The sequence below is a fragment of the Anser anser genome, assembly GCF_964211835.1.
Source record: "Anser anser genome assembly, chromosome: 3".
Classification (NCBI taxonomy): domain Eukaryota; kingdom Metazoa; phylum Chordata; class Aves; order Anseriformes; family Anatidae; genus Anser; species Anser anser.
In genome coordinates, this window is record NC_139722.1 from 85090892 (window position 1) to 85116912 (window position 26021).

Consider the following 26021-nt stretch of genomic DNA (forward strand, 5'->3'; position numbering starts at 1 on the left):
TCATAATGCTAATACGGGGAACGTCCTTTCTGTCCTCAGAAGCTGGTGGTGGGAAAGACTTCTCGGCACTGCGCTGTGTTTCAGAACTGTGGAGTCTGACAAGCTCCAAGAGCAGGACTAGCTCTGGCATACATACTGCAAGAGATTTTTAGCCACTTTTCTAAGACACTGAAGGATACATCATCACATGTCTCTTTCCAGTCATCCCAGTAGATCTTTTAGTTGGCCATTCAATTGACCATTTCCACTCAGATTTAACATGGGGACAGGCCTTCAGACATTTGAAGCCTCCTCAAGGCTCCTGGGCCTGGGCAAGGGAGGGGGCAGAAGCAGGTGCCCGCTCAGGCTGAGCCAGGAAGGCATGAGGCTGCAGCCCTGCACTGCTCTGTGCTGCTCTACATGTGTGCTGGCTCACACAGGGCAGCAGGGAGGGGAGGAGATGAAACTGATGAGACGAGCTGAGTGGGATGCAGCAAGGTGAGGTGATAGGAAGCATGGAGAAGAGGGGACAGCAGAAGGGTAGGAAATGGAGGAACAGGTCGCAAACCCACAGGAAACCAGTCTTCATTAATTGCTGTATCCACAGAACAATTCGTTTCATTTATTCAGATCCTTACCATTCAAAGTGCAATTAGATGAATATATTTTCATGCTGAGTAAAATCCATACAGTCAGCAGACAAACCCTTCTCTACATGATTTGCTCATCAGTGTGTATGGAGGATGGAGAGAAGAGAGGAGCTGAAATGAGTTCACTGCTAGATTGTCTGAATTAAATGATCAATTTTTGCTATTGTGATAGCTGCAGAGGTTAACATTGAAATGTTAAGAAAGTCCTGCTACGACACATATTCAGTATTAGCATTCACATGTTGGAGGGACAAATCCTGAAGGTGTGAGTGAGTTTAAACTCACTTTAGAGTAAGTACAGACACCAGATACAATCTTCTTGAAGGGGGAGCCTTGATATTTCTTGGCTGTTCCAAGAAATGGAATTGTGGAATAGCCACTTGTGCATTTAAATTCAGCACTCCTCCATGACAGCCCCGGATACGACCCTTGCCATCTCTTTTGTGCGTAATGATACCTAATGTCTGATTTTCTAGGTGAAAGAACAGTGGTAAATGTCATCCGTCTAGACTTGAGTAAATAACTGAATTGGAGCCCCATGAGGAATTATTTGTTAAGCTGAAGAAGACAGGAAGCTGTAAGATGCATCTGATAGTGAAGACTGATGAGGCAGCAGTTGCTTGCATTGAAGTGGGAGCTATCAGAGTAGAGGAAAGGCCACCAGGGAAGTTCCTCAAGGATCAGTTTTGGGAGAGATTTTATTTCATGTTATTATCAGCAGCCTTGACACACAAAGCAGGAGCATGCTAATCACAGTGGCTGGTTGCACAAAGCAAAGAGCCATCGTCTGTACAAAGGAAGAACATCAGCTGGGAGCAGCTGCAGGACCTTGAGGGCTAGAGTAATAGAAATGGCATTAATGGCCTGTGCAAGGGCTTGCTGACAGACTGCTAACAATTTCTACTGAAATTTGGGAGCTCATCAGCTAGACAGAGGAGTGGGGGTGTCTGTGCTGATTTAGGCATGTCGGTTAATGACCACGGGTGTCCACAGGCAATGCAACACTGAGAAGGTAATGAAGTCTGCAGACACATAAGGAATGGCAATAGAAAAATATTAATGCCCCTATGCATAAATATTAGGACTAGCAATTCCTCTCCTGGTTAAAGTTCTGGTCACCTACATGGATGAAGAATGAATTCAGTCTGAAACAAGTACAAGAAAGGCTGGTGAGGGGACCAGGATTGTCAGGGTGTGTAGTGATAGGACGAAGAGTAATGGCTTTAAACTAAAAGAGGGTGGGTTTAGATTAGATATAAGGAAGAAACCCTTCACTCGGTGGGTGGTGAGGCCCTGGCACAGGCTGCCCAGAGAAGCTGTGGATGCCCCATCCCTGGAGGTGCTCAAGGCCACGCTGGATGGGGCTTTGGGCAACCTGGTCTGGTGGGAGGTGTCCCTGCCCATGGCGGGGGCTGGATCCAGGTGATCTTTAAGGTCCCTTCCAACCCAAACCATTCTGCGATTGTTGTGAGAGAAGACTAAATTAATTTGCTTTCATACCCAAATAGGGTGAGGCAACAGAGAGAGAGGGTGAGCAGCAATGTGTTGCCTGTTAATGCAGCAGGAGTATTCCCATTACTGGGGAGTGAGAGCAATGGAAACCAAAGGGTTGTGCTCGAACGTGAATAAACAGGAGATTTGATGGCTTCTAGCATGCTACTCTGCAATGGCAGTGGTTGTGGGCAGTGCTAGGAAGCCCGAATGTTTTCAATGATGGGTCTTGTAAATGCTTATGGAAGATGATATGATTCTCTCTACTGGGCAGGAGCAGGAGGTGATAATTCGTTTTCTTCCCACCCCAAGCATCACCCCCTTTTTGATGACAGTCTCACAGGAACACAGAACAATCAACGTGTTCCTTTTCCCTCCTTCTCTGTGGTCATTGGCCGTATGCTGTCCTTAACACAATGACAGTCTTTCCTCTGGGCCTCTCTTGTGCCTGCAGACCCAGCACCCAGGGACTGACGGGATTCTGAGGAACGCATTTCCCCATCCTCAGGAGAGTGCAGTGGGCATGCGGAGGGGATGCAGGAGGGAGGCTGCAGAGCCTTGCTGTAAACCACAGTAATACAAAGTTAAGAACATAATAGTGGCCATACTGCTTCAGGCCAAATGTCCCTCTAGTATCCTGTCTAACTAAATTCAACAGCAGAGAGAGTAGAGAGTATAAAGCTAGGACAAGAACTTTGCCAAAATATTCCTGCAGCCTCAACTATTTTCAGCTGCAAGAATTACTGAGCTTCAGCAGCAGCTCTGTAAACAGAACAGGGCCCTTCCAGGCACATTGTAAATGAGTCCAGTTTGAGGCTTTCTGAAGATGGTTGAAGGTTGAAAGGGGCTTTTTGTGAAAGACTGGCTCAGCTTGTGTTCGAAATTTTATTTTAATGCTTCTGGGATTTTGAACAGCTGACTCTTTAATAGATATCTTTTTATCATTTAAAGCTAAATACATACAAACATTAGTAGTTGTATTTTGCTTTCTGGCACTCACAAGTCTGTTCTGACTGCCAATCTTGTGGAGAGGCAGCTATTAGCATGGAAATACTCAAATTTACAGTTGATTTTCTGGGTGTAATAGATGCCTATTGAATTCTAAAACATGCTCTGGTTACCTCAGGTAAAACCGCAAGCTATGTAAGGTTACAAAACAGCAAGTTTCAAAGAGTTCCTTTTCTTTGCTGTCACAGGCTATTAAGAGATCACTGAAGTGCTGGAGATATGAGAGTCTATTGAGGAGCTTGTCTAATTAATGGCATTATAGTGGGCAAAATAAATCCCACTAAAATAAAGAATCCATTTAAAGGGGGAGCAAAACTTCAGATAATATGAAAAATGCATGTGCATCATTAATATTTTAAATTGCTGCATAGATGAAGATAAATGTATTTGATACGGCCAATCTCCAAATGGTTTACATGACAAATACATATACATTTAAAATCATTATATATTGATTTGGCCACTTTTACTTACAATAAGAAATATTTGCATGGAGACTGGGGTCCCTCAGGTTTTATCTTGCATCCTCTATGAATAAAGTATGATGAAGTGTGAGGGGGGTAAAAGAACCAAACATTTAGTTTTCTTGTGCCTGTGTTTATAGATGAGAAAATTCCCACTGCCCTGCAGCAGCTGCTAGATTTGGCCCTGTGCTGCCAAAAACTTTTAAACACATCATAAAACTGCCTGTGGTTCCATGGTTTAACTTCATTGCCATGTATTTGACTTCAAGAAGGGATTATTCAATTCATCATCTCATGCATCCAATCACAGAATCTGTAAAAGCCCAACTCAAATCCTGCTGAAGCCTTTCTGTTGACTTCAGTGACAGCTGGGTTCGGACCACACTGCCATGGTTTTCAGCTCATAAAAGTCTTAGTTTAGAGGCATTTTTTCAGATATCACCAAGCCAGTCACAGATAAAGATTTTTTTCATCTGTGATCTTTAATTACAGTGCAAGATAGCATCATCACTGTTGTCGTTCAGTCTGTTTCATCACATCTCTCAATCAGCCCATTGTGAGGGTAGCTCAGCCCATCTGTACACAAAAGTTGTTGCTGTCTGATGGCCATTAATTTTTATGTGAAATGAGTTTTTGGTCTCTCTCCAGTTCCTAACAAGCTCAACTCATCCCTATTGGTTGTTGGCAGTGCAAATATAGAGGCAAAGGACTTGCGAGCCAGAGAACGCTGCCATTCATCTGGTTCTTCAAACATCATTGCAGGTGTTAAAAAAAAACTTATTTTGACTTGAAAAAAGGCAAAATGGAATCTGTGAAGTGAAACCAGCTTTCTAGTCCATTTTGCTTTTTGGAAGAATATAGATGTAAAGGAGAAGCAGTGTAGTTAGACAACTAAGTCCAGACTTAGTTACTTAACCAGATTTTTGGAAGATGATGGACTCGCATGATATCTGCTGACTTCAGTGGGATTTTCCAAGTGTCTAGGATCTGCATGTAATACCTGTACATGTCAGTACAGAATTCCAAAATATCAGTCCTGAATTCCTAGATGGTTTGCACCTGAGCAACTCAGGCATGTGGATCCCCAACTGACAAATGGGGAATGACACATAAAAATCCCCCAGTTTTGGAAATTGCTTCACCTGCTTTATTCCAATCCTAAATTAGCACATCAATCAGCTGTAGCAGAGTCCATCTTCCCTGCCAATGAAGACGTATTGCTTCTTTTAGCAGCTTTTAACAGTTTTATGCTTCTCTGTGAAGGAGAGTTTGGAGTTGTATGTGAAGAGGAACTTTAAAGAGCTAATAAATTGACTACCAAGGATGGCACTAATTCTTGAGGTATTTGACTGTATATTTTGCTCTGATGTTGTTAATTTAATATTTTTACTGTTCTACTTTGTGTTTTGACAGTTGATAGCCAAGATCCACTTTCATATGAGTGGATATTTTTTGGTCTGTTAATCTAAATGAGCAGTTCTGAGAGGATCAGCATCAAGAAAATCATGTTTCTAACAATTTGTCTCTTAATTTTGGCATCCAAAAAGGTATAAATACTGGCTGAAAGTTGCCATGTGGTTGGCAATTTCTCTTACCTGTGTACCTTCCCCTTGTGTGTTCAAGGGTAGAGTTTAAGGACTCTCAGCCACTTTGCTGTGGGAGCACAAATAAGATTTCATCCATCCACCCAGCCATCAGTTCTCACAATACTTGTGGAGACTTTGAGGCTTTTAAATTGTTTTCTCAAAGTTTCTTTAAGTTAGCCAACAGGCAGAAAGTTTATTGCTGGAAGCGATAAGGCAAACTTGTGCACAGATGCATGGGCAGAATAAACTTCTAAACCTAACTTTCATCTGGAATAGGTCTAGTGAGTAGCATGATGAGCCGTATAATTTTCATAATATTAATGGCAGATGAAGTCTGTTGTTTTTTTTCTCCATTTTTTTCCTTCTTATTTTTTTTTTTTCTGTGCAGGAGTGTGTGTTCTTCTTCCTCTATGATAATGCTGTGGGTTGAAGGCTGCAGGGGGCTGGCATATAAAATCTTACTTATCAAAATGCAAATGACTTTGCTGAGTGACCTTCCAGTTTCCTGGAGATGTCATGTGTTTACGCTACCAGCACTTCCAAGTGGAGCGGTTTCTAAAACTGAACAGCAGTCAATTTATTTTCAGGTACCACTCCATTTGGGATTGCAATTAGGATAACTAGAGCTGCTCTCCAGCACAGGAAACTGGGAAGGTCACACAGCCAAATTGTTGGCGTCTTGATGAAGGAGTGTAAACTGCTGCTGTCTCTACTGCAGATCAAATGAGTCTAACCAGAATGAAGTAATTATGAAATCCTCCCAAAAGATCATGAATATTCATGGATCAATTACAAACATTTGAAGTTAATTTTCTGTGTGAGGAAATAACCCTGGTATTCCACTCTCGGTAGATATGAATCATAACACTCCTTGAAAGCAAAGGGCAAAGTGCTGTTGCTTGCTTCCCGGGCTAGCGGGTGCCGCTGTGCACAGCAGCGAGCGCCATTTCTGTCCCCCTTCCAAATGACCACGCTGTATTCACCAGGCAGGCAGCCGAAATGGTCACCCAGCTGTCTGGGGAGCGCACAACACAAGGGTCATGCCGGCCTGGTGGGCAGGGGCTTGCTGCTTGCGCTGAGGTGAAAGCTGAGGTGGCCACTGCCCTTGCTGTAGGCATCTCCTCGCTGTGCTCAGGCCGTCACCCACCCGAATCAGCCACCAGAGGGGCTGCTGTGAAGGTGGCTTCCAGAACGTGTCGTCAACAGATTGCCAGGGAACGTGTCCTTGTGTTTCGGTTTTGCTATATGATTTCCCCCATCACTGCCCTGTAGCAATGGTGTTGGCTCTCCACCTGGTTTGTTCCCAGGACACAGGCAGCCCAGCAGAGGCAGGCAGTCTCCTCAGCTACTCCAGGGGCTGTTCAGAAGTGGGTACAAATGTTGTCCTCTCATTCAAAGCAACCAAATCTCTTCAGTGATAAGCGGAGCCCCTGTGATGCTTCCAGATAGGGAGCCAAGCAAGAAAGGATGGGGGGGCCGAGGAGGGGAGGCTTTTTCCTTCCCTTTGTGAGTGTACATTGTTAGAGGTTACGACAGAGCCTGGCTGCATGCAAAGTCTTTACATTATTTAAAATCTGTGTCATTATTGGTTTTAACTGTGGGATTTTTTTTTCTCCTGTAAATCACAGTCTATTTACTGCTCAGGTTTTCCTGTGGCATTGCTGGTTTGGGGGAATCTGGCTTTAACTCCAACATACAGTTGCAGAGCCTAATTAGCTCCCTGGATTAATTGAGCTTCTGTTTTTCAGCCGAGAATTTATTTGGAGCTGGCACTGTAATGACAGCTAGGCCAACCAGGATCCTTTTCTTTTGATTCGCGTTGTGCTTTGTCTGTGTGTTTTTAATGGTTCCTTGTGAGTGGAGTTTGGCTCTGTGCTAGGAGCTGGAGGATGGAGCCCGTGCTGGTTCAGCTCTGCTGGCGGCACAAGGGAGCATGAGGTGATGAGCATGGGCTTCCCCAGGACTGGTATAGAGGTGTGCAGCTCAGACCCTGGCTGGCAGTGTCAGAAACCATGAAAACTGGTTTATTGCGAGGTAGATCTACTGTGGATAAGCGTGAATTGCTCCAGTCTGGGGAATTTCTATGTCATTTCTGGATATCAGGCTTCTTTTTGGCTATTTTGTTGACTATTAAAGTTTCACCATCTTTGGGAGCTATTTCTATGCAAAGTTACACCATCTTAAACCATCCTTTTTTATGGTCAGAGGGACAGTCAGTTTCAAGGAGTCAGTGTAGCTGGAGCTATTTGGGTTGTCCTATTATTAATTTCTGTCTTCGGTGAAAAGAGAGAAAAAAATGCCATTTTGTGCATCTGTCACGTGCTTACGTGTTGTCACATGCACAAGGATCGTTCCGCAGTATGAAATTTGCACAGTTAGGCTGCTACAAGACAAGAATTATGGGAGGAAAACCTACATTTCATACATATTTTTTAATATTAGAATTCAAGTATAAGCCCCTGCCATCCGATACTTGACTACAGCAACTCCTTTTTCCTGCCCTTGACTTCTGCAGTGTCACATCCTTTCATACCTGATTCTGATGTTCCCAGCACATGAATCTGACCACAGTATCTCCCCACTATGCTCCTTTCAGCTGGCTCCCCACTCCCCTGTGCAGTGAGGACAGCTTTCTGTTTTGTGCTGGTGTACTTCATACAAGATAACTAACTGTAGTGTAGATTTTCACTTCGCTTAGTTTTCCCTTTAAGGCTAGTTAGCCTCCATCTGGAACAAGTTTGCAATTTCCCCAGTGCCTCATTTTATCAGGTGAAGGATTCCCCAGGTTAAAGGTCCAACATGTTACCCATATTTCTTCAACTACCTTGCTTTGTTCTGCTTACACAGCCAGGCTTACATGGCTGAATCACCGAGTGGCTTTACCAGCCACTTGGCCTCACTTTGCTTGTGCCTACACACATTGCTCCCATTTCCTTGCTCCTTCTGTAAAAATTATTAACAGAAGGGAAAGACATAGCTAAGCAAGCTACACTGGTTCTTCATGAACTCAGTTGCTACCTACCTGTAACATCCAATGTTGGCTTTGTGCCTTTTAAGTTATGAACTGTCCTCTGTAGAAATTATTTCCATGCAATAGGAGCCAAAACCAAATGGAGTATTTATATGATTCTCTCATTATGCAAGCATTTATTACTATGAATAAAGCTGTGCATTAGCACAAGGGAGCAGAGTTAAGACTTTGTGATCAAAAATAGCTGCCATAGTTCCAGAGATTTTTCCTTTGACATACCCCTGTAAATAATTAGATTACAAGACACCTGAGGGCATACATCGTCTTATCCTGTAACAATAACACCTTGAGGGACTTGACAACATTTTTCTTTTGGCCAAGTGCCTAGGAATACACCAAGGTGTATGATTAATAGAGAGCACAAACACACACCCATACACGTCCTAAAGCTTATTTATAATACTGTATTTTAATCCTTGTAGAGTGTTATTATTTCTATTCCTGATGGTGCTGTTTTTGTCACTGAATAGCCAAAATCCTTATAGTAGTGGGGTGAGTGGAAGGGGAAGACAAGGAAAGTATTTTCATTAAGGTGTGTGGGGGGGAGCAAAGAGTCTAATAGGATTTATTTAATAATTCCACAGAAAAATCATGATTCCAGGACTTTAGCTGGATCTTCCTCTCCAGCATTCCCTCCATTTGTGGAAAAGCTCTGTCCTTGCCTTTCTATACAAAGAATGAGATGCTGGGCAATGAAAATTCCTGCAAATTTACTGAGCATAATATTTATTCTTACTGCTTCATTTTCCATTCATGAATTCTATTTTGCAGCCCTAAACAAAAGCAATTATCATTTGCCTCTTTTCTGCAAAACACATTTTGAACACATTACTAGCACGAATTCTCATAAAGCTGAAAGATCTGACAGATGCGGGAAAATACAGGAAGGCTCTGTCCGTGCTATGCCCCCTCACCTATGTAGCGTGGTGCAATGAGCCATGCCAAGTTATGTGGGGGTTATGGGGTGCCTTTGATGGGTATCAGTGAGCAGCTGAGGGGACTCAAGTGGGGAGAGGGGTTTTGGTGGTTGTACAGTGACAGTGGAGGACATTAATAGGAGCAAGAGGTAAGGAAAGAGGAGATCAGTACTGGGAGAGGTGCTAGAAATGATGCTGGAGACTGGCGAAGTCTGGTTTAGGTGGTTAGAGCACAGCAGCATGAAATGGAGTAGTGTTGGGCCACTTCAGGAGGGAGCAGGGGGGTGAGGATTATGGTGTAGGAATGAGAATGAAGAAGAAGGGTGGATGAGGAAAGCCCAGGGTAAACACTGATAGAAGGGAACAGAAGTGTCTGATGAGAGAAGAGCATGGCAAAGAGGGTGTGAGCACATGAGAGCAAAACTCTCCTGTAGCGTACAGGAAAGGATTGCAGTGCTCCTGATTCTCACTGTTCCTCACCAGCAGCAAATACTAACAAAACCGCAAGGTAAATCGTGAGTCACCTCCTCCTTCCCTATTACTTGTCCATACAAAAAGTGGCAGCTGGATGCTGCTGCCAGCTGGTCAGCTTGTTCAGCAGTTGAGGCTTTTTAATACATGGGAAGGTTTCAGGCCTGCTGATACCTCACTGAAGTGTAAATATAAATCCAGCTGAAATGACATAAAATATATAAGAAGAATATGCAGATTGTGAAGTCAATTACTACAGGGGCAGAAAATGCCAGTAATAAGGTTATATTGGCAAACTTACTATGGCCCCATGGGCTATATATATTGTTTTCTCTGCAGGACTTTATTTTCTCCATAAAATTATCATCTTTTTCAAGGCAAATGAAGGACTGTCTTTGGAGATGAATCGGGACTGTACTGTGATGTGGTCATTGTCAATAAATTCCTGCCTTGGCCCGTGACAGAAGTTGGAAGGTGTATAGAAATTGGAGCTGTGCAAGGACAGGGAGGTATTCTGAAGGGAGCTGGTACCACCTTCAGAACTGGTTCTGCCGAAGCATTACTACTGTTTGTAGGTAGGCTGTTCCTGCATGCTCCTGGTTTGTTGGTACCCAGGCTGAGAAACAGCTGCACCATTTTCTTTGCATCAGAAGTCAAAGGAAGCTGTACTTTGAATATGAAAGACAGTATGATGCTCAGTACTCTGAAAGATCAGTGCTTCACACCAAACACCTATGCTTAGTGAAGTCTTCAATGCTGCAGGTATTAACAGGGGATTATATACCTCACCTCAGAGGCATTCATCAGATATGCTTCATTGATGAGCTCCACAGGAAAGAGAAAAAAAGCCTTTGAAGAAATAAGTCATTCTGGATGCACAGCTGAGTTTGTGTAGTCCTAACAGTAGATAAGGCACAAGTCCGCACATTAAAAGGCAGGGATTAAACGAAAGACTGGATAACTTCTTGTTCAGTGAGCAGTGTTTATCCTGTGCAGTGATTCAGGTAGGGGTCTAGTGGAAAATTAGTATCCAGTTATGAAATTATGGACTTGTACTTATTGCACATAGTCAAGTGTGATTTAGGCCATGTCCGAGCAAACTTGTCATTATCTTGAGTACTTCATTCTTCTAATGTATGATTCGATTTTGTTTGAATCTGGGTATAATTAATCATGAGGAAGGAAGATAGATGTGTTTAAGAGGAACAGAAATACGTATGCTTTTTCCTTCTTGCTGAGCCAGTGAAAGAACTAATTCACACTGATTCCAGTTTGTATGGTGGTCTCAGAAGACAAGAAATAGAAAACAGTTCACAATGCTGCTGTGAGAAATCTGTAACATTCTGCAAACCAGCCTTTGCTTAATTTAATGAGCAACACGCACCCAGGAGCAGCAGCCCTTCTGTGAGCTTTCTTCAGAATTTCTTATGTCTTTGTTTTGCACAGGCAGAAGAGCAACGAAGTTCTTCCTTCTCAAAACTCTTTCAGTCCAGACCTTCTTTTTGTAAAACTGGAGGCTTCACAGGAAATTTTGCTTTTGCAAATAACAGCTTGTGAATCACCTAATGAAACAATTCAAAGCCTTTCCTTTTTCAAGCAGAAATACCATGTCAGCACTCAGAAGAGCAAACCATCTACTTCTCATCTCACACTGTATGATAGGTGAATTTCAGTGAGATGCACAAAGTATTTTGTCAATAATTTTACTTGCTGAGGATAGGGTGAGTTGAAAATTAATAGTTGCTAAGCCACATGTTTGTGTTATTATGTTCCCTTTGTTTTTCATTCTTTCTTTTAGAAGTTGGTAGGTGCTATTGTAGGAGATCAGTGAATCATGAACAGGTGAAATGATTCACGACAATGTCCAGATTGACAAAATATGAGGTTAGCAAATTTCTTCCTCTTTATTTTTCAATATACAATAGTGACAGGAGACTATTTTTTTCTGTGTCCAAAGCTGATAGTCAAGATACAGGCAGTACTGAATGTGGAAACTCTGAAATTAGAAATCAGTACTGGTTGGGCTTTTTTGCTGCTAATTTTCCTGCTTCAATCCTAAGAAAATCTGCCCTTTAGTTTCTTTCTGGTATACGTCATAGAATTTGAATTATAGAATAAGAATTTCCTCTCTCATTCTTCTTGCAAGTGTGCATTTCAATACAAGGCAGATGGCACAGATTATTTTATATTCATAATGCATATAGCTCTAGGAGAGCCATGCCGCAGCGTGCTGATGCTGGCTGCATGGGTTATGTATTCCCAGGAGACCGACATGTTCAGAATGCATTCTTTTGCCCTTTCCCCTGTCGTCTCATGTTTTGCTATGATAGAAGCACTAGCAAATGAAAGGCTTGTTATTGATTTCTGTGCAGATGTTAATAATTTCTGTTTAACTCTGCATTGGAGTGGCAATAACTGATGTACAAAATTTGACATCTTAATTATTCCTTGATGGAAAGGAGGGCCACTAACCTGGGGTACAGCAGCCTATTAACTCTGGATCTGTGGATTCAAAGCAGCCTTAGGTCACAAGTGAAATGAGTGAGGCCATCTCAGTGTAGTCTTTATGGATGTTTGTTTGTTTCTCAAAGCTGCCAGACTGTTTTCAATGAGTCTGGAGCAGAAGGAAGCAGAAATTCTGAAACAGAAAATATTTTCCATCCAGTATTGCTAGCCTAGCTGAAATCACGAGTACTAGAAAACTCAGGAGAAGCACAATTTAGGAGCTCCCCAACCTTATTGCTAGATGCATTGAAATATGCATCCAAAATGCTATTGTTTTCCCAATCAAAATAGAGGTTCAAGAATTTTGATGATTGTCTGTCAGTCCTATCCAGTAGAAATAGGTTTATTTCCCACAAATTGCAGCTTTATGCAGAATTCCTATCAGCTGGGAATGTTATGTGGATGACTAAGGGCACGCATGCACCATAGGTATTAGCAGATATTGAACAGTGAGCCCCAAAAATCTGATCCATAACCACTGACAGTATTGCTATTATTACAACAGTGAAAGCAATTCATTGAACAGTAGGTAAATATTAGGCTGTTGTCTTTACTTTGAGCCATATGTAACGATTATCCACAACCTTTAGTGTAGGAGATGCTCACTTCAAAATGATACTATTTTCCAACTAGTCAGCTAGTTGACCTGTGCATCTTGTAGCTAAAGCTCCCTTAAAAATATTTTGTATGTTTTTGACTACAGGATTGGATGAACACCACGGAAACGTTATATATGCATCTTTATGCTGTTAAAATTGTCATGCTTGACAATTCCCATTCTTAGTCCAGTCATAGCTCCTCAATAAGGCATCAGCATTTCAAGAGCTATCCTGTTCTGAACAATAGAGTAAATGGCAAGAACAGAAAATTTGATTCCCGTCTTAGCGGAAGAAAAGATCTAATATGAAAGAACAATTGTGAGAAGTCTTAAGGCTTGATTGTTTTGTATTTCACCAGTATCGTCCAAAATTAATTGCAGTGATTTAACTACTAGTATTATTGAATCATGCAGTGCCCTGGCAGGCAAGAAAAACTTTGGGTCCTCAAATCTAATAGTCTACATTCTTGTCCTCCAGAGCTAGGCCAGAGTTTGCTTGTACACTGCACAATGGAAGAGGGCAGCGGTCTGCTGCAGAGGCTCCTTAACAGTCTCCAGTGCTGGTCTGCAGCTCTGTATTCACAAAAATGACAGTGCTGAAGGAGTGAGACCAGAAGAAGACATAGAGGAGGAACTGGGAAGACAAAAGAAGTTTAACTCGTAGTCCAGGGTCTTTCAGTGTGCTCAGCTGCAGACACAAGCAAACCTGAGGAACAGAACTAATTAGGATTCCATTAAAAGGAGGGGAAAAAATCTTGCTGAGACCCAAGTCACATCACGATGGTCAAAGTGAAACCTCGATCGCTAATGCAGCCTTAATTCATTTTATTTTGCAGAGACAGCAAGCTCACCATGTTGCTTCGAGAGTCCCTGGGGAATATGAACTGCCGCACCACAATGATAGCTCACATTTCAGCTGCTGCGGGGAACTACGCTGAGACGCTGTCCACTATCCAGATTGCATCAAGAGTCCTCAGGATGAAGAAAAAGAAAACTAAGGTAAGGCAATGTATAACTTCCTTCTTGTAATGCTGGAGGGGGGAGCAAGGAGGACTTTAAAGGCTCCTTAATTGGGTAGAGCAGCATATACAACATCAGCAATCAATTCCAAAGTGTTGGAATGGTTGGTTGTATGTACTGTCCTAGGCGAGTGGCTCAGAGCACATAGTAGAGTCTGGGGGGGGGTAAATGCTTCAGCTTCAGATAGAGGAATGACTTCAGACATACCTGTTATAACAGGTTTGTAAGCTGTCCTTACTTAGTGATACAGCTGAGAGCATAAATTTTCAATTATATTCTTAGTACTAATGAAATAATAAGGAATGAAACTACTGTAAAGAAAATTGGGATTAATGAAGAATTAGATTCTCTGTGCTTCTCACAGAGAGCAGGAACAAAATAAATGCAAAGCAATGTTTCCATTGCCAGTACCAATGCTCCTTTTATTCTGACTGCTTCTAAATATTGGTGGTTGATTTTCCAAGAAGTAAAGAGATGGTGAGCCGTATCCAATTCTGTGTTTATGGAGGCCTGGTTCCTTCTGTATAGCTTGCATTGGGAATTGGGTACAACCAGTGAATGTCTGATTTAAATTGACTGCCTATGGATTGACAAAAACTTTGAAGAGAGACAAGAGAAGGAAATCAGTCCACACACCATCACAGCAGTGTGCCTTCAGAGACTCTGTGCACACATTATACAATTCCACACACTGGTAGTATGACCAAAAGGGATTGTCTTTATTTTCTGTGCCTTATTTGTGTGATGAGTTTTCTTGTTCCTCTTCAGACACACAAAATCAGGAAAGCCTTTGGCAAATATCTGATTTCTTTGGTTGGACTAAATTAGAAAAGGGATCTTGATTAATTTATTCAGTCCTTTTTATTTTTGAAATCTCATGACTCTTAGAATGGGACATTTGGAGCTGGGGCATTGGGTTCTCTGTTGAACACTGCCATGTGTTTGCTGTAAGACTGAATATAAAAGGCTTCAGAGCTCTGTGCATTAGAGATTTCCCTGTTTAGATGCGACTGTGACATTTTTGTGCGTGTGCTTTGTGCAAGGAGCTGTTTGCAATACTTAAATGTCATGGTCACTGTCTCTCTGATGTTGCAGTACACATCGAGTTCTTCTGGAGGAGAGAGCTCTTGTGAGGAGGGCAGGATGCGGCGGCCAACCCAGCTGAGACCTTTCCATTCCAGAAACACCGTTGACCCAGACTTCCCTATTTTGCATTTGTCAAGTGATCCTGATTATTCGTCCAGCAGCGAGCAGTCCTGTGACACAGTGATTTATGTCGGCCCCAATGGCACTGCCCTTTCTGATAAGGAACTGACAGATAACGAGGGTCCCCCTGACTTTGTTCCCATAGTTCCTGCACTGCAAAAGACCAAAAATGAGGGAAGGCTGGAGGAAGGTAGTGAATCAGGGCCCAGCACATCTGAAAGAGATTGCCTGAAGTGCAACACCTTTGCAGAGCTCCAGGAGAGGCTGGATTGCATAGATGGCAGTGAAGAGACCGACAAATTTCCCTTTGAAGAGATGCCTGCTCAATTTAGCTCAGACCAGATGTCTAAGTGCTCTGTCTCAAGCCAACTGGCAGAGCTTAGCCACTTACCAGAATCAGATAAGGAAGATACAAAGCCAGAATGTCAGCATCCTGATAGAGAAGCCAAGGAAAATATAAATGCAACACCCAGCAAAACTAAAAGAAATCACTCCCCCATTCCTTCTGGAGCTCTTACTAATGTTTCAACTCCTTCTTCTCCCAGGAGTGTAACAGGCAGCTCTAGTAAAGAGCTTAACTCTTGCCAGTTAGCACACAGCACCAGCTTGCAGAGCAGCAGAGAAGGTCTCAACACCTGTGGATTTGTGGAAGGCAAACCTAGGCCAATGGGTTCGCCTCGGCTTGGCATTGCAAGCCTCTCCAAAACATCTGAGTACAAACCACCAACTTCTCCTTCCCAGAGGTGCAAGGTCTATACACAGAAAGGAGTCCTGCCCAGCACCACTCCCCCACCAGCTCCTCTGAGTAGGGATACTGGGATGACATCTAGTGAATCTTCATTACAGCCAGAAATCCGGACCCCACCTGTAGGAATGAGCCCTCAGATCATGAAGAAGTCGGTGTCTTCCAGCAGTGGGGATTTCGAAGACACCATTCTTGATGAAGATCAGCAACAAAGCATTTCTCCTGAATCCAAGAAGGAGATACTGAGCACCACCATGGTGACTGTGCAGCAGCCATTGGAACTGAATGGAGAGGACGAGCTGGTGTTCACCCTTGTAGAAGAGCTAACCATTAGTGGGGTCCTGGACAACGGGCGCCCAACCAGCATCATCAGTTTTAACAGCGACTGCTCTGTGCAGGCTTTGGCCTCTGGGTCTAGGCCAGTCAGTATCATCAGCAGCATATCCGAAGATCTCGAATGTTACTCCAGTGCAGCTCCTGTGTCTGAAGTCAGCATCACACAGTTCCTGCCACTTCCAAAGTTGGGCCTGGATGACAAATCCCAGGATGATGGCAGCAGGCGCTCATCTATCAGCTCATGGTTGAGTGAAATGAGCACAGGGAGTGATGGTGAACAGTCATGCCACAGTTTCATTGCCCAGGCATGCTATGGGCATGGAGAAGCAATGGCAGAACCCCCTGTTTCTGAGTTTGCAAGCACCATACAAAGTGCCAGCATGATCTGTGTAGGTGACAAACAGAAGCCAGTGACTGACAACATGCTCATACTGTCAGAAATGGGGGAGGAAGCTTTCGGCAAAGTGCCACCCATCAAAGGCTGTAAAATATCAGCTCTAGGGAAAACTACTGTCACAATTAAAAACACTGCAAGCCTCAGTAGCTGTGAGGGCTACATCCCAATGAAGACAAACATTACTGTTTATCCATGTATTGCCGTTAATCCCTTCAAAGCACAAGACACTGATGACGCTGTATCAGCAGTAACTGCAGACCCAAAAGCTGCCCATTCCCATGAGGAGAAAGAATCCAGTGCTAAGAAGGATATCAAATTTGAAGATCCTTGGCTGAAGAGAGAAGAAGATGTTAAAAAGGACAGCTCTGGGAGCAGCGATGGGCCAAGGCCTGACACAGCCACAGTTCCAGCCAAGCCTGAGCACAGCACAAAGCAGTCCTCAGCAGACAGGTTTAGCAGCAGCAGTGGTGGGGACGCCTCTATCTCCCCAGGATCTGACAGTCTGAAGAGGATCGTGGATGGGTGTGAGATGGCAGCATCAGGCTCTGCAATCCAAAGCCCCGTTCATTCCATTGATGGCTTGAAGAGCCGCAGCCTCCCTCGAGGGCTCCCAAAATCAGGCAAGCTGGAGGAACCTGACAGTCACCTCCTTCCTACTGCCACTGACAGCAGCGGAGCCAGCTCTCCTGCCCACCCCCAGCTTTCTAAGGCTAGCCTAGACAAAAAAATGGCCTCTCCCAAACACTGTGTCCTCACTCGCCCCAAAGGGACCCCTCCTCTGCCGCCAGTGAGAAAGTCAAGCTTGGATCAGAAGAACAGAGCCAGCCCCCAGCACAGCGCTGCCAGCAGCACCACCAGCAGTCCCTCCAGCCAGCCCGGGCCCTTCCTGGCCAGCTTCCCTGAGGAGCTGAATGCCAAACCCAAGGGCCCTGGCATTGACAGCAGCAGCAACAACAGCAGCAGCAAGCTGTTCAGTGCCAAGCTGGAGCAGCTCGCCAGCAGGACCAACTCCCTTGGAAGGTCCACAGGAAGCCACTATGAGTGTCTCTCACTGGAAAGAGCAGAAAGCCTGTCCTCTGTGAGCTCCAAAATGAACCCTGGCAAAGACACCACCATGCCGAGGGCTGGAAGGAGTGTCAGCCGCAGTGTCATGTCCTCACCAACCAACTCGGGGCTCTCGCAGTCTGCAGGGGCCTCCCCAAAAGCTGGACAGTCGAAGATCTCTGCTGTCAGCAAGCTCCTGTTGGCGAGTCCCAAGGCCCGAAGCCTGTCTGCCTCTGCCACCAAAACACTCAGCTTTTCGACCAAGTCTCTGCCTCAGTCCGTCGGGCAGAGCTCCAGTTTGCCTCCAAGTGGGAAGAATATGTCCTGGTCAACACAGTCCCTCAGCAGAAACCGAGGCTCCAGCCTCGCTTCCAAATTGCCGCTTCGGGCTGTCAACGGGCGGATTTCAGAGCTGCTCCAAGGCAGCGCCGGCTCCAGAGGTTTGCAGCTGCGGGGAAACTCAGAGGCAGAGGAGCGCGGGGGCCTTCACGGAGAGGAGAAGCCGGCCGTTCACATGCTGCCATCCCCTTACAGCAAGATCACCCCTCCCCGGAAACCTCACCGCTGTAGCAGTGGTCACGGGAGCGATAACAGCAGTGTCCTGAGCGGGGAGCTGCCCCCTGCCATGGGGAAGACCGCCCTGTTCTACCACAGCGGGGGCAGCAGCGGCTACGAGAGCATGATGAGGGACAGCGAGGCGACGGGGAGCGCCTCTTCTGCTCAAGACTCCATGAGCGAGAACAGCAGCTCTGCCAGCGGCAGGTGCCGAAGTCTCAAAAATCCAAAGAAACGCTCAAATGCGGGTAAGTTTGCGGTGATGTGAAAGAGGGACACAGAGAAAAGCAGAAAGCTAGTTCACGGTGGGGAGGCCAACCCTGAAGATGAGCTAGTTCAGTGCCAGCTGTATCTAGTAGCAGAGAAGCCATGCCAGGTTAAGTGTCCTGGGCTCTCAGCTTCTTCATTTTGCAATGTGCACAACTCTGTATGTTTGCATTGCCTATGCAGCGGAGTCTCCCCCTCACCCTATTCACTTAGGTTTATTTCACATTAACAGAACACGTATCCCTAAAGCTGTTCCATGTTGCCAGTGGCCATCGCATTCAAATATTTATTTGTACAAATATTCTTCTGATTTGATTCCAAAAAGATGCCTTTGCGAGGCAGTCAAATGTAATTGTTCTTAAGCACTTTGGGCACAGACTAACCTCTCGGTATGCGTGTGTTTCAGCAGCACAAGACCAGAGTCTTGCTCAAGAGCAGTATCTGTTGTGAGCTCACTTTAGCTCTTCGTGTCCTCTGGATGCCCAAAGGGTTCAAGATGCCCTGCAGCTGAAACTGAGTTCCTTCTTCCCACCCATATTAGAAGGCGGAACAAAGCTGTGCCCATGCCCCTTGCAAGATCATATCCTGCCTCTGAGTCTTTTGTTTTCTAACTTTTTAGTTGTGAGCCCTTCACTTCCAAGTATTTTTTAATTAATAAATAATAAATTTTATTAATAACATTATAAATATGGGAATTACTTCACTGAAGTACTTGCAGATCTGACAGCTTTTTAGTCATCACAGAGCGGATCAGAAAGACTTCGCCTTTGTTCAGCCGTAATCCCCAGTAGCTTTCATGCTGCATCAGCGCTTTTTAATCAGATAGCAAGAGCCTCCTGGGCCATGCCAGAAGTCTGTGCCATGCAGCTGGTACATCTTCTCACCAGAACATTAGAGTTTCAGAGGTTTGCAGGGAGGGGATGAGGAACATCCATCAGCTGGACACCTCACCTTTTTCCTGGGTGCTGCTTTCCCAGTCTGAAGTGTGAGTCATGCCTAGTTTCTTTTTCTAAATATGCATGTTGACATTGGAACGGGTATGTACAAGTATTTGAAATATCAGTGGCTACCTACCCTGCAGTAGTTCTGGCTGTGCAAAACGTGTTATTCTCATATAGTTCCTAATTCACCAGCCTTTCCACTTGCTGGGTTACTTGCCTCTGGGATTCATTTAGAGTGAATGAACTGAGTGATGCATTACCCTCTCTTTCCTTGTGCTTTTGACTGCAGTAGCAGGAAGAACATGTGCAGCACAGATGTGAACACAATAGATACCACTATTAAAACCATATCCATAAGTGCATGGCTGATTTTACCTGTTCAGAAAATACATCTGAAAGTGATAGCTGTTCATTGTGCAAGCAAGGGCCAAGTGATGAAATAATCTTTCTGATGCTAACTTTGCATCCTATGAGAAAGACTCTCTTCTATCCTTTCAGCATATGTGGCAATGAATTGATTTTCCTCTTTCTGAGGAGCTGGTCCTCTAATGGCTCCTTTCAAATATGTAATTTTTAATGGTAATGTGCAAGAAAAAGAAGGATGATTTTGTATGTTGTGGAAAAGGAATCCAAAGCTGACTACACAGATTGCATTGAGGGCATACAGGAAAGCTGGGGAGGGACTCTTTCAGGGAGTATAGTGATAGGACGAGGCGTAATGGCTTTAAATTAAAAGAGGGTGGGTTTAGATTAGGCATAAAGAAGAAATTGTTCACTCAGAGGGTGGTGAGGCCCTGGAACGGGTTGCCCAGAGAAGCTGTGGATGCCCCATCCATGGAAATGCTCAAGGCCAGGCTGGATGGGGCTTTGGGCAACTTGGTCTGGTGGGAGGTGTCCCTGCCCATGGCAGGGGGATGGAACTAGGTAATCTTTAAGGTGCCTGCCAACCCAAACCATTCTGTGAGTCTGTGATTTCTGAGATTGTAATGCTAACTAGATTGTATGTTATAGAGAAGTTGCCCATATGATATGGAGTTTTTCCACAGGACATTTGCCTTTTTTTTTTTTTTTTAATTCTGTAGCAAAAGCTTAGCCTCTTGATTTCTAATTGCCTTGACAATGATACAATGACAGGCACGCAGTCACCATCCTTGAGAGATGTCCATCTGCAGTAGACAAGTGGCTCTGTAAAGGTCACCATTCCTTTGTTTAGCTTAGAAATAAAGCTTAGACAATCCTCCTCTCTTGTGACAGCCTGTAATACCTTCCAGTTACTTCTGACACAGCTGGACAATGTCAACAACATTTGACCCAGGAATAGATGCAGAACTTTAACAATTTCTGTGAAAACAGGTAGCTGTGCAGGTGAGGGAGCAGAGAGAAAACTGCAGTGCAGATTCAACCTTAGTAGACACCAGAGTCCATCCCTATCTCTCGAATCTATCCAACTTTTATCCTACCTGTCAGAGCTGTAATGGTGGTTTGTCATGCAGTACAGATATGCAAAGACAGTGAGTGATGGGACGAGCAGGAAGCTTTCCTTACCAGGGAACATGGAGAGGCAGCTTTGCTACTCTTTCTTTACTGCTGAGTGAAATATGACCTTCTTCTCCAAATACAGCTCTCTCTCTGGATGACAAATTCATGTCTTTAGTCTAATTTCTTTTTAGTTTTGTTCCTGTCTCCCTAGTCAGCAATGGTGTGGGTGCCTACCTTTGCTAGATTGGAAGGTCTGGAGTGAAGGGTGTTCGGGGCACGGCCAACATCCCTGCAAGACACCTGCCGGGTAGGCTCAGCATGGCGTGGCATGTTGACATCCCTCAAAGTACTTTGCAAAGCTTCTCTCTTAACTCAGTCTGTCACCTGACATGGAGAGATCATGCGAATTAGTGTTATTTTTGATACTTTACTTTTGAGAATGATTCCCTGTATCTGCTAGTAATTCCTGTATTGTTTAGAATAAGTTGTATTTGTGTTTGTATGCAACTGCAACCAATATTTTAAAGCAATTAAAAAAAAAAATCTTTCCTGCCTTCCATATCTTTAGCAGCAAACCACCATCCAGAAATTAATAAGGTTTCACTTTCTTATAACCCAGCTCCTGTTTGCATTTGGTCCTGCAGCAGGGAAGTAATAATTCTGTTTTGATGTGTTTGATAATAGTATAATTTTTCACATGTCAGCAGATTTATGATGGCATAAAACCAGGATTATGACTTCAATGCAGGAGAACATGAAGGAGGACCTGAGATATAAGGGAGAATGTAGTTGTTCACAAACATATTTTTATTGCATAATAAACAAAAAAATATGCAGAGGTCTGCAGTCTTTCATCCTCTGTAATATTTCCTGTCTATAGGTCTGTTCTCACCTGAATGATCTCTCTTAAGGAACACTTTTTAATGAAAAAGATAGCATACAAAGGTTCTGAGCTCTTAGAAGACGGATATTATTTTAATACATAGTGTCAAGAGCATTGGACCTTTCCTGATTTGCAGTCACAGATCCACTGTGCTGTAATGGATATGGCACTGTAGATATGCTCATTTCGGGTCAGGCAACCTTGTCCACTTTATTTATGATTATTATTAGCAGAAATGCTAGCTGTCAGACACGATCAACATGAATCAGCCCAAGGCCCCTTTAAGAGGAGCTATAAAGAGTCTTTAGGAGAATCACCAGCAACGCTGTCAGATCTCACAATTACTTTTGAAGTTCTGACACATTGGAAAGACATCATTTTTTCCTTGAGATTAAGATCTCGTCTTTCAGTGCTCTTAAGTGCATTATTTGTATGTGTAGGTGCTTCTGCACTGGTTGTCATACATGAAGCATCAGACCTACATTGACAGCTTTGGAAAGATAAAGCTAGTTGATATCCTTCAGTTTTAGCCTTAGGTTAAATTTTAGGCTCTACACAGGTATGTGTACAGTTCACAGACAGCCCAATACTGTGTGAACAAAATAAATAAATAAATTGCATGTTACATTCCGATACCTATTGAAAAACGCATGTTTACATCATGAACCATATAAGCCTCCCCCCTGTAGTAACCTATCAGTTTAATAAACACTTCCATCTTTCCAGCAATTAACATTGGTCCTATAACTCCACATCAGCATACATTACCCCAGAGTGACTGCTTATCGCAGAAACAGCTATTTGGCCCTGATAGACAGCTGTACATTTCAAAGCTTTGTGTAGCTGCCCCTTAATCCACCTTGTGGTGCAAATATTACTCCAGACCCCGTTTTACAGGTGTAGAGAGCTTTACTGACTTACCCAATGCTTACAGCTAAGTGAGAGCCAGATCCAGGATTAAATTGCAGGCACCGTTGACTTCTGACCTTGACCCCCAACTGACTTGGCCACACATCCTCCCCTGCCCTTAACTGAGCAGTGGAGAGGAGGGTTTTATCTGCTATTTTCTTTTTGTAGCACCCCCTCCCTCCCTCTCCACCCACCCACAAGCATCTGTGCAGCTGTGTTTGCTCCGATTTTCTTCTCTCACTCCGTTAGCCTTTTCCTTGCAGGAAACAATTGGCATCTCAACCATTTTCCTGGCTCTCACTCCATCCTCCTCTCTCTCAGGGAGGCAATACTGTTTCAAGCAGGGCACTGAAGTGTTAGGGCATAGTCATCTCCAGCACCAATTATATATTATTTTTTAATACCTCAGAAGTTTCAAGTGAACTGGCCCAGTGCTGGTCCACAGAAAGGCAATGACAAGGGTGCTTTTATAGTACAGACTCCTTTGTGTCATCAGGAAATGCATTCAGGCTTACCTCCATGTTAACCAAGCCATATTTGTGTCCTGGCAACACAACAGGGACGAGAGGGAGGCAGGCAGGGTGGCAGATCAGGACTTGCACCATCTGCGTTGTGTTCTCAGGGGTGCTGCTGGTTCCCTCTGTCACCTTGGGCAGCTCGTGCACTGTCCGTGTTCCCTGCTTACCAGCTCACAAAACTAGATCATGGCCTTGTGGAAGAAGTAGCAGAGCGGGGTCCTTAGATCAGAAGTGTTATGTGGCTGCTTGTTGCTCTTCTGCCTTGTTAGTATCTTTTCCCCAGTTTAGTTAGGGTGTATGTGGCCTTTACTCTAAAACAACTCTCAATGCAAAACAGGACTGGGTGATTTCAGTCGTCCAGCTTTACTGCTTGTTTCCAGGTGCATGATCCCCTCAGCTCCCAGCTAGCAGCAAAGCAAGAGCCCAGGATCTAATAAGGTTTACCCAGCAAAGGCAGGCCCTATTTGCATTCCCACGTGATGTGCATGAATGCCTTGTGCCTGCCTTTTACCTCTCTCCTACAGATGATACAGGACTGCCAGGTCTGTGAGGAGACCTCCCCTGGGACAGCAAAATGAGAAGGGCTCTAAGACAATTTGTTAAAAGACGGGGCTTCCCATGCAAATTGCAGAGATGTTCCTGAGGCTGTTTGCTTTCCTGTTCCTTTTGGGAATGGGCTTGGGTGCCTGAGGGAGCCCCCAGCCCACATGACGTACAGTTAGGCCTAAGGGCTGTCGTGCATCATTGCCTGCAGTGATCTGCCAAGCTGGGAGGCTCCTCTGCCACAGGGAGTGTCTTCTCTGACTTCTGCTTCCCTCTGGATGAGGTTTTTCAGAGCTCTGAGCCTGAACCTGGAGCTTTACTGGTGCTGGCAGGGTGAAATGCATGGTGCTGCACACTGTGGCCCCGCTGGGCTGGGGAGAGCAGCTGGCCTGTGGCAACCAGCACAATGCACTGGTGGAGAGCAGGGACACAGGAGGAATTGCAGAATGGTTTGGGTTGGAAGGGACCTTACAGACCACCTGGTTCCACCCCCCTGCCATGGGCAGGGACACCTCCCACCAGACCAGGCTGCCCAAAGCCCCATCCAGCCTGGCCTTGAACATTTCCAGAGGCAGGGACTCCACAGCTTCTCTGGGCAACCTGTTCCAGGGCCTCACCACCCTCTGAGTGAAGAATTTATTCTTTATATCTAATCTAAACCTACCCTCTTCTACTTTAAAGCCATTACTCCTTGTCCTATCGCTACAGTCCCTGGCTGCTTTCCTGTAGGCCTCTTTCAAGTACTGGAAGGCCACTGTAAGATCTTTCAGACTTCCTGAACGTGGGCTATCATAGAGCATTGGAAAACAAAAAATTAAGGGATGCTATTGGTAGTCAGGCCAAGTCTGAACAAGACTGAGGAAAAGACAAGGTTTCCAAATGCTGGCTTCCTGATTTAAACCTATGCCTAGGGCTGCAGTTGTCTTTCCCAGCATTTGCAGGACCCTGCTCCTACCAATCCAGGATAGGATTTGCCTGTGTGTATATATGTGTGTGTGTGCACACTTGAGTCATCTTTGCACAGGGAACCTGTCTGCCTATAGATAATTAAAGTTTCTTGCTGCAGCATTTTATTGCTTTTGCAGTAAAGTTTCATGACTCCTTACGGCTCTTTCTCAGTACTAAGTTTCACCACCAAAGTAGAGCAAATTGCTACATGATTTTAAACACTTGCATAAAAAGATAGACTATAAAGACATGAGAATAATTATCTGCAGTTAGAGTACCTGTTTTGCTCTTACCTCTGTACTCCAAATTTCACAGCTGGGATGGTTTTAAAAATGGAGATTTCAGGTTTCCTGGAAAGCCCTGAAAACTCCATATTCACACACGTTGCCCCTCTGAAAGCACTTAGCCCAGCCTACAAAAGCAGCAGAAAAAGCCAGAGGCTGAATCTGTAGGCTGTAAATTATGAAAGTCCATCTCCAACCAATATTACAAAGCAACACGTTTTGAAACGTGGCCAAAATGATAATGCTGAAACAAAACACGAACAAAAAGAGTCAGAGCTTTTCTCGTTGAATCCAAGTGAAAAGGAATTTAGTTCATGTTTAGACTGCCTAAGGCACTGTGGGGAGCTGAAAATTGCCCTTTGTATCACAAAGCTGTAGGGCATCTCCAGCATTTCTACTTTAACTTGCTTACAACTGATGGTAGCTAATTGATATCCTGCATTATTCCTTTAGCATGACAAAGGATGTTTAGCATTATACACCAAGACGCTGTCTGCGTGCAGGTGACCCCTTTGTGAGTGTGACTGCTGGCTGGACAGCCCTGGGGGGGGGGAGCAGAAGGAGGGGCAGTGTGGGCTTCAGCTCCAATTTTTTTTTGTTCATTAAAACAACAGCATTGATTTTCCCAGGTCAAAGCCAGGCCATTTCATGCAGCAAATCTGTGTTGAAAGGGATCAGAGTAATCATTTTTTACACGCTTGACTACTGCATGCCAGCACTGAGCTTTCAGCCACATGAACATAGGAATGATTTAATAGAGGAAGTGGCAGCAGGCTATTGTGCACAGTGAAGGCTCCATGTAACATGCATGACTGAGTCGTGCAACATTAGGCTGGGTATAAATAAAACCTGCTCCTTGGACTGCCACAGAATTAGCTCACAGGAATGCTTCTACCACTGTCCCGTCGGGAGCTAACGCTCTGGCTGCAGAGCCCCTTCCTCCTCCATCTCTGCCTTTGCTGGCCAAGCCACAAGTGCAGCTATTTAGTGCGGTACTGCAGTAACAGTAACCGGCTCCTTAAATAATGCCCCAATGCCGACAAATCCATGTTAAACCACAATCTGGACCAAAGGGAGATGAAGATCTAGAAGAGACTCCAGTTGGTTTTTGCTAGGGATCGTGGGTGCCGAAAACGCAGTCCCTGTGATGTGCTGGAGGATCTTCCCTGGAGCGTCTCCCAGATTCCTTGTCAGCCTGCCACGCTGCAGGAGGGCTGCTTCCTCATCTGGTTTCAGCAGTGCTCAT

At 44.4% G+C, this 26021-nt stretch overlaps 1 protein-coding gene across 5 annotated transcripts in view; it reads left to right on the forward strand.

The window, feature by feature from the left end:
- Nucleotides 1-26021, forward strand: part of KIF26B (kinesin family member 26B) — a 293769-nt gene that overhangs the window by 255492 nt on the left and 12256 nt on the right. For all 5 annotated transcript variants that reach the window (XM_083830351.1, XM_083830350.1, XM_083830352.1 and 2 more), the window contains 2 exons: nucleotides 13537-13699; nucleotides 14816-18251. In XM_083830351.1, coding sequence (XP_083686477.1) covers nucleotides 13537-13699; nucleotides 14816-18251 — 3599 coding nt within the window. The remainder of the gene's footprint in view (nucleotides 1-13536; nucleotides 13700-14815; nucleotides 18252-26021) is intronic.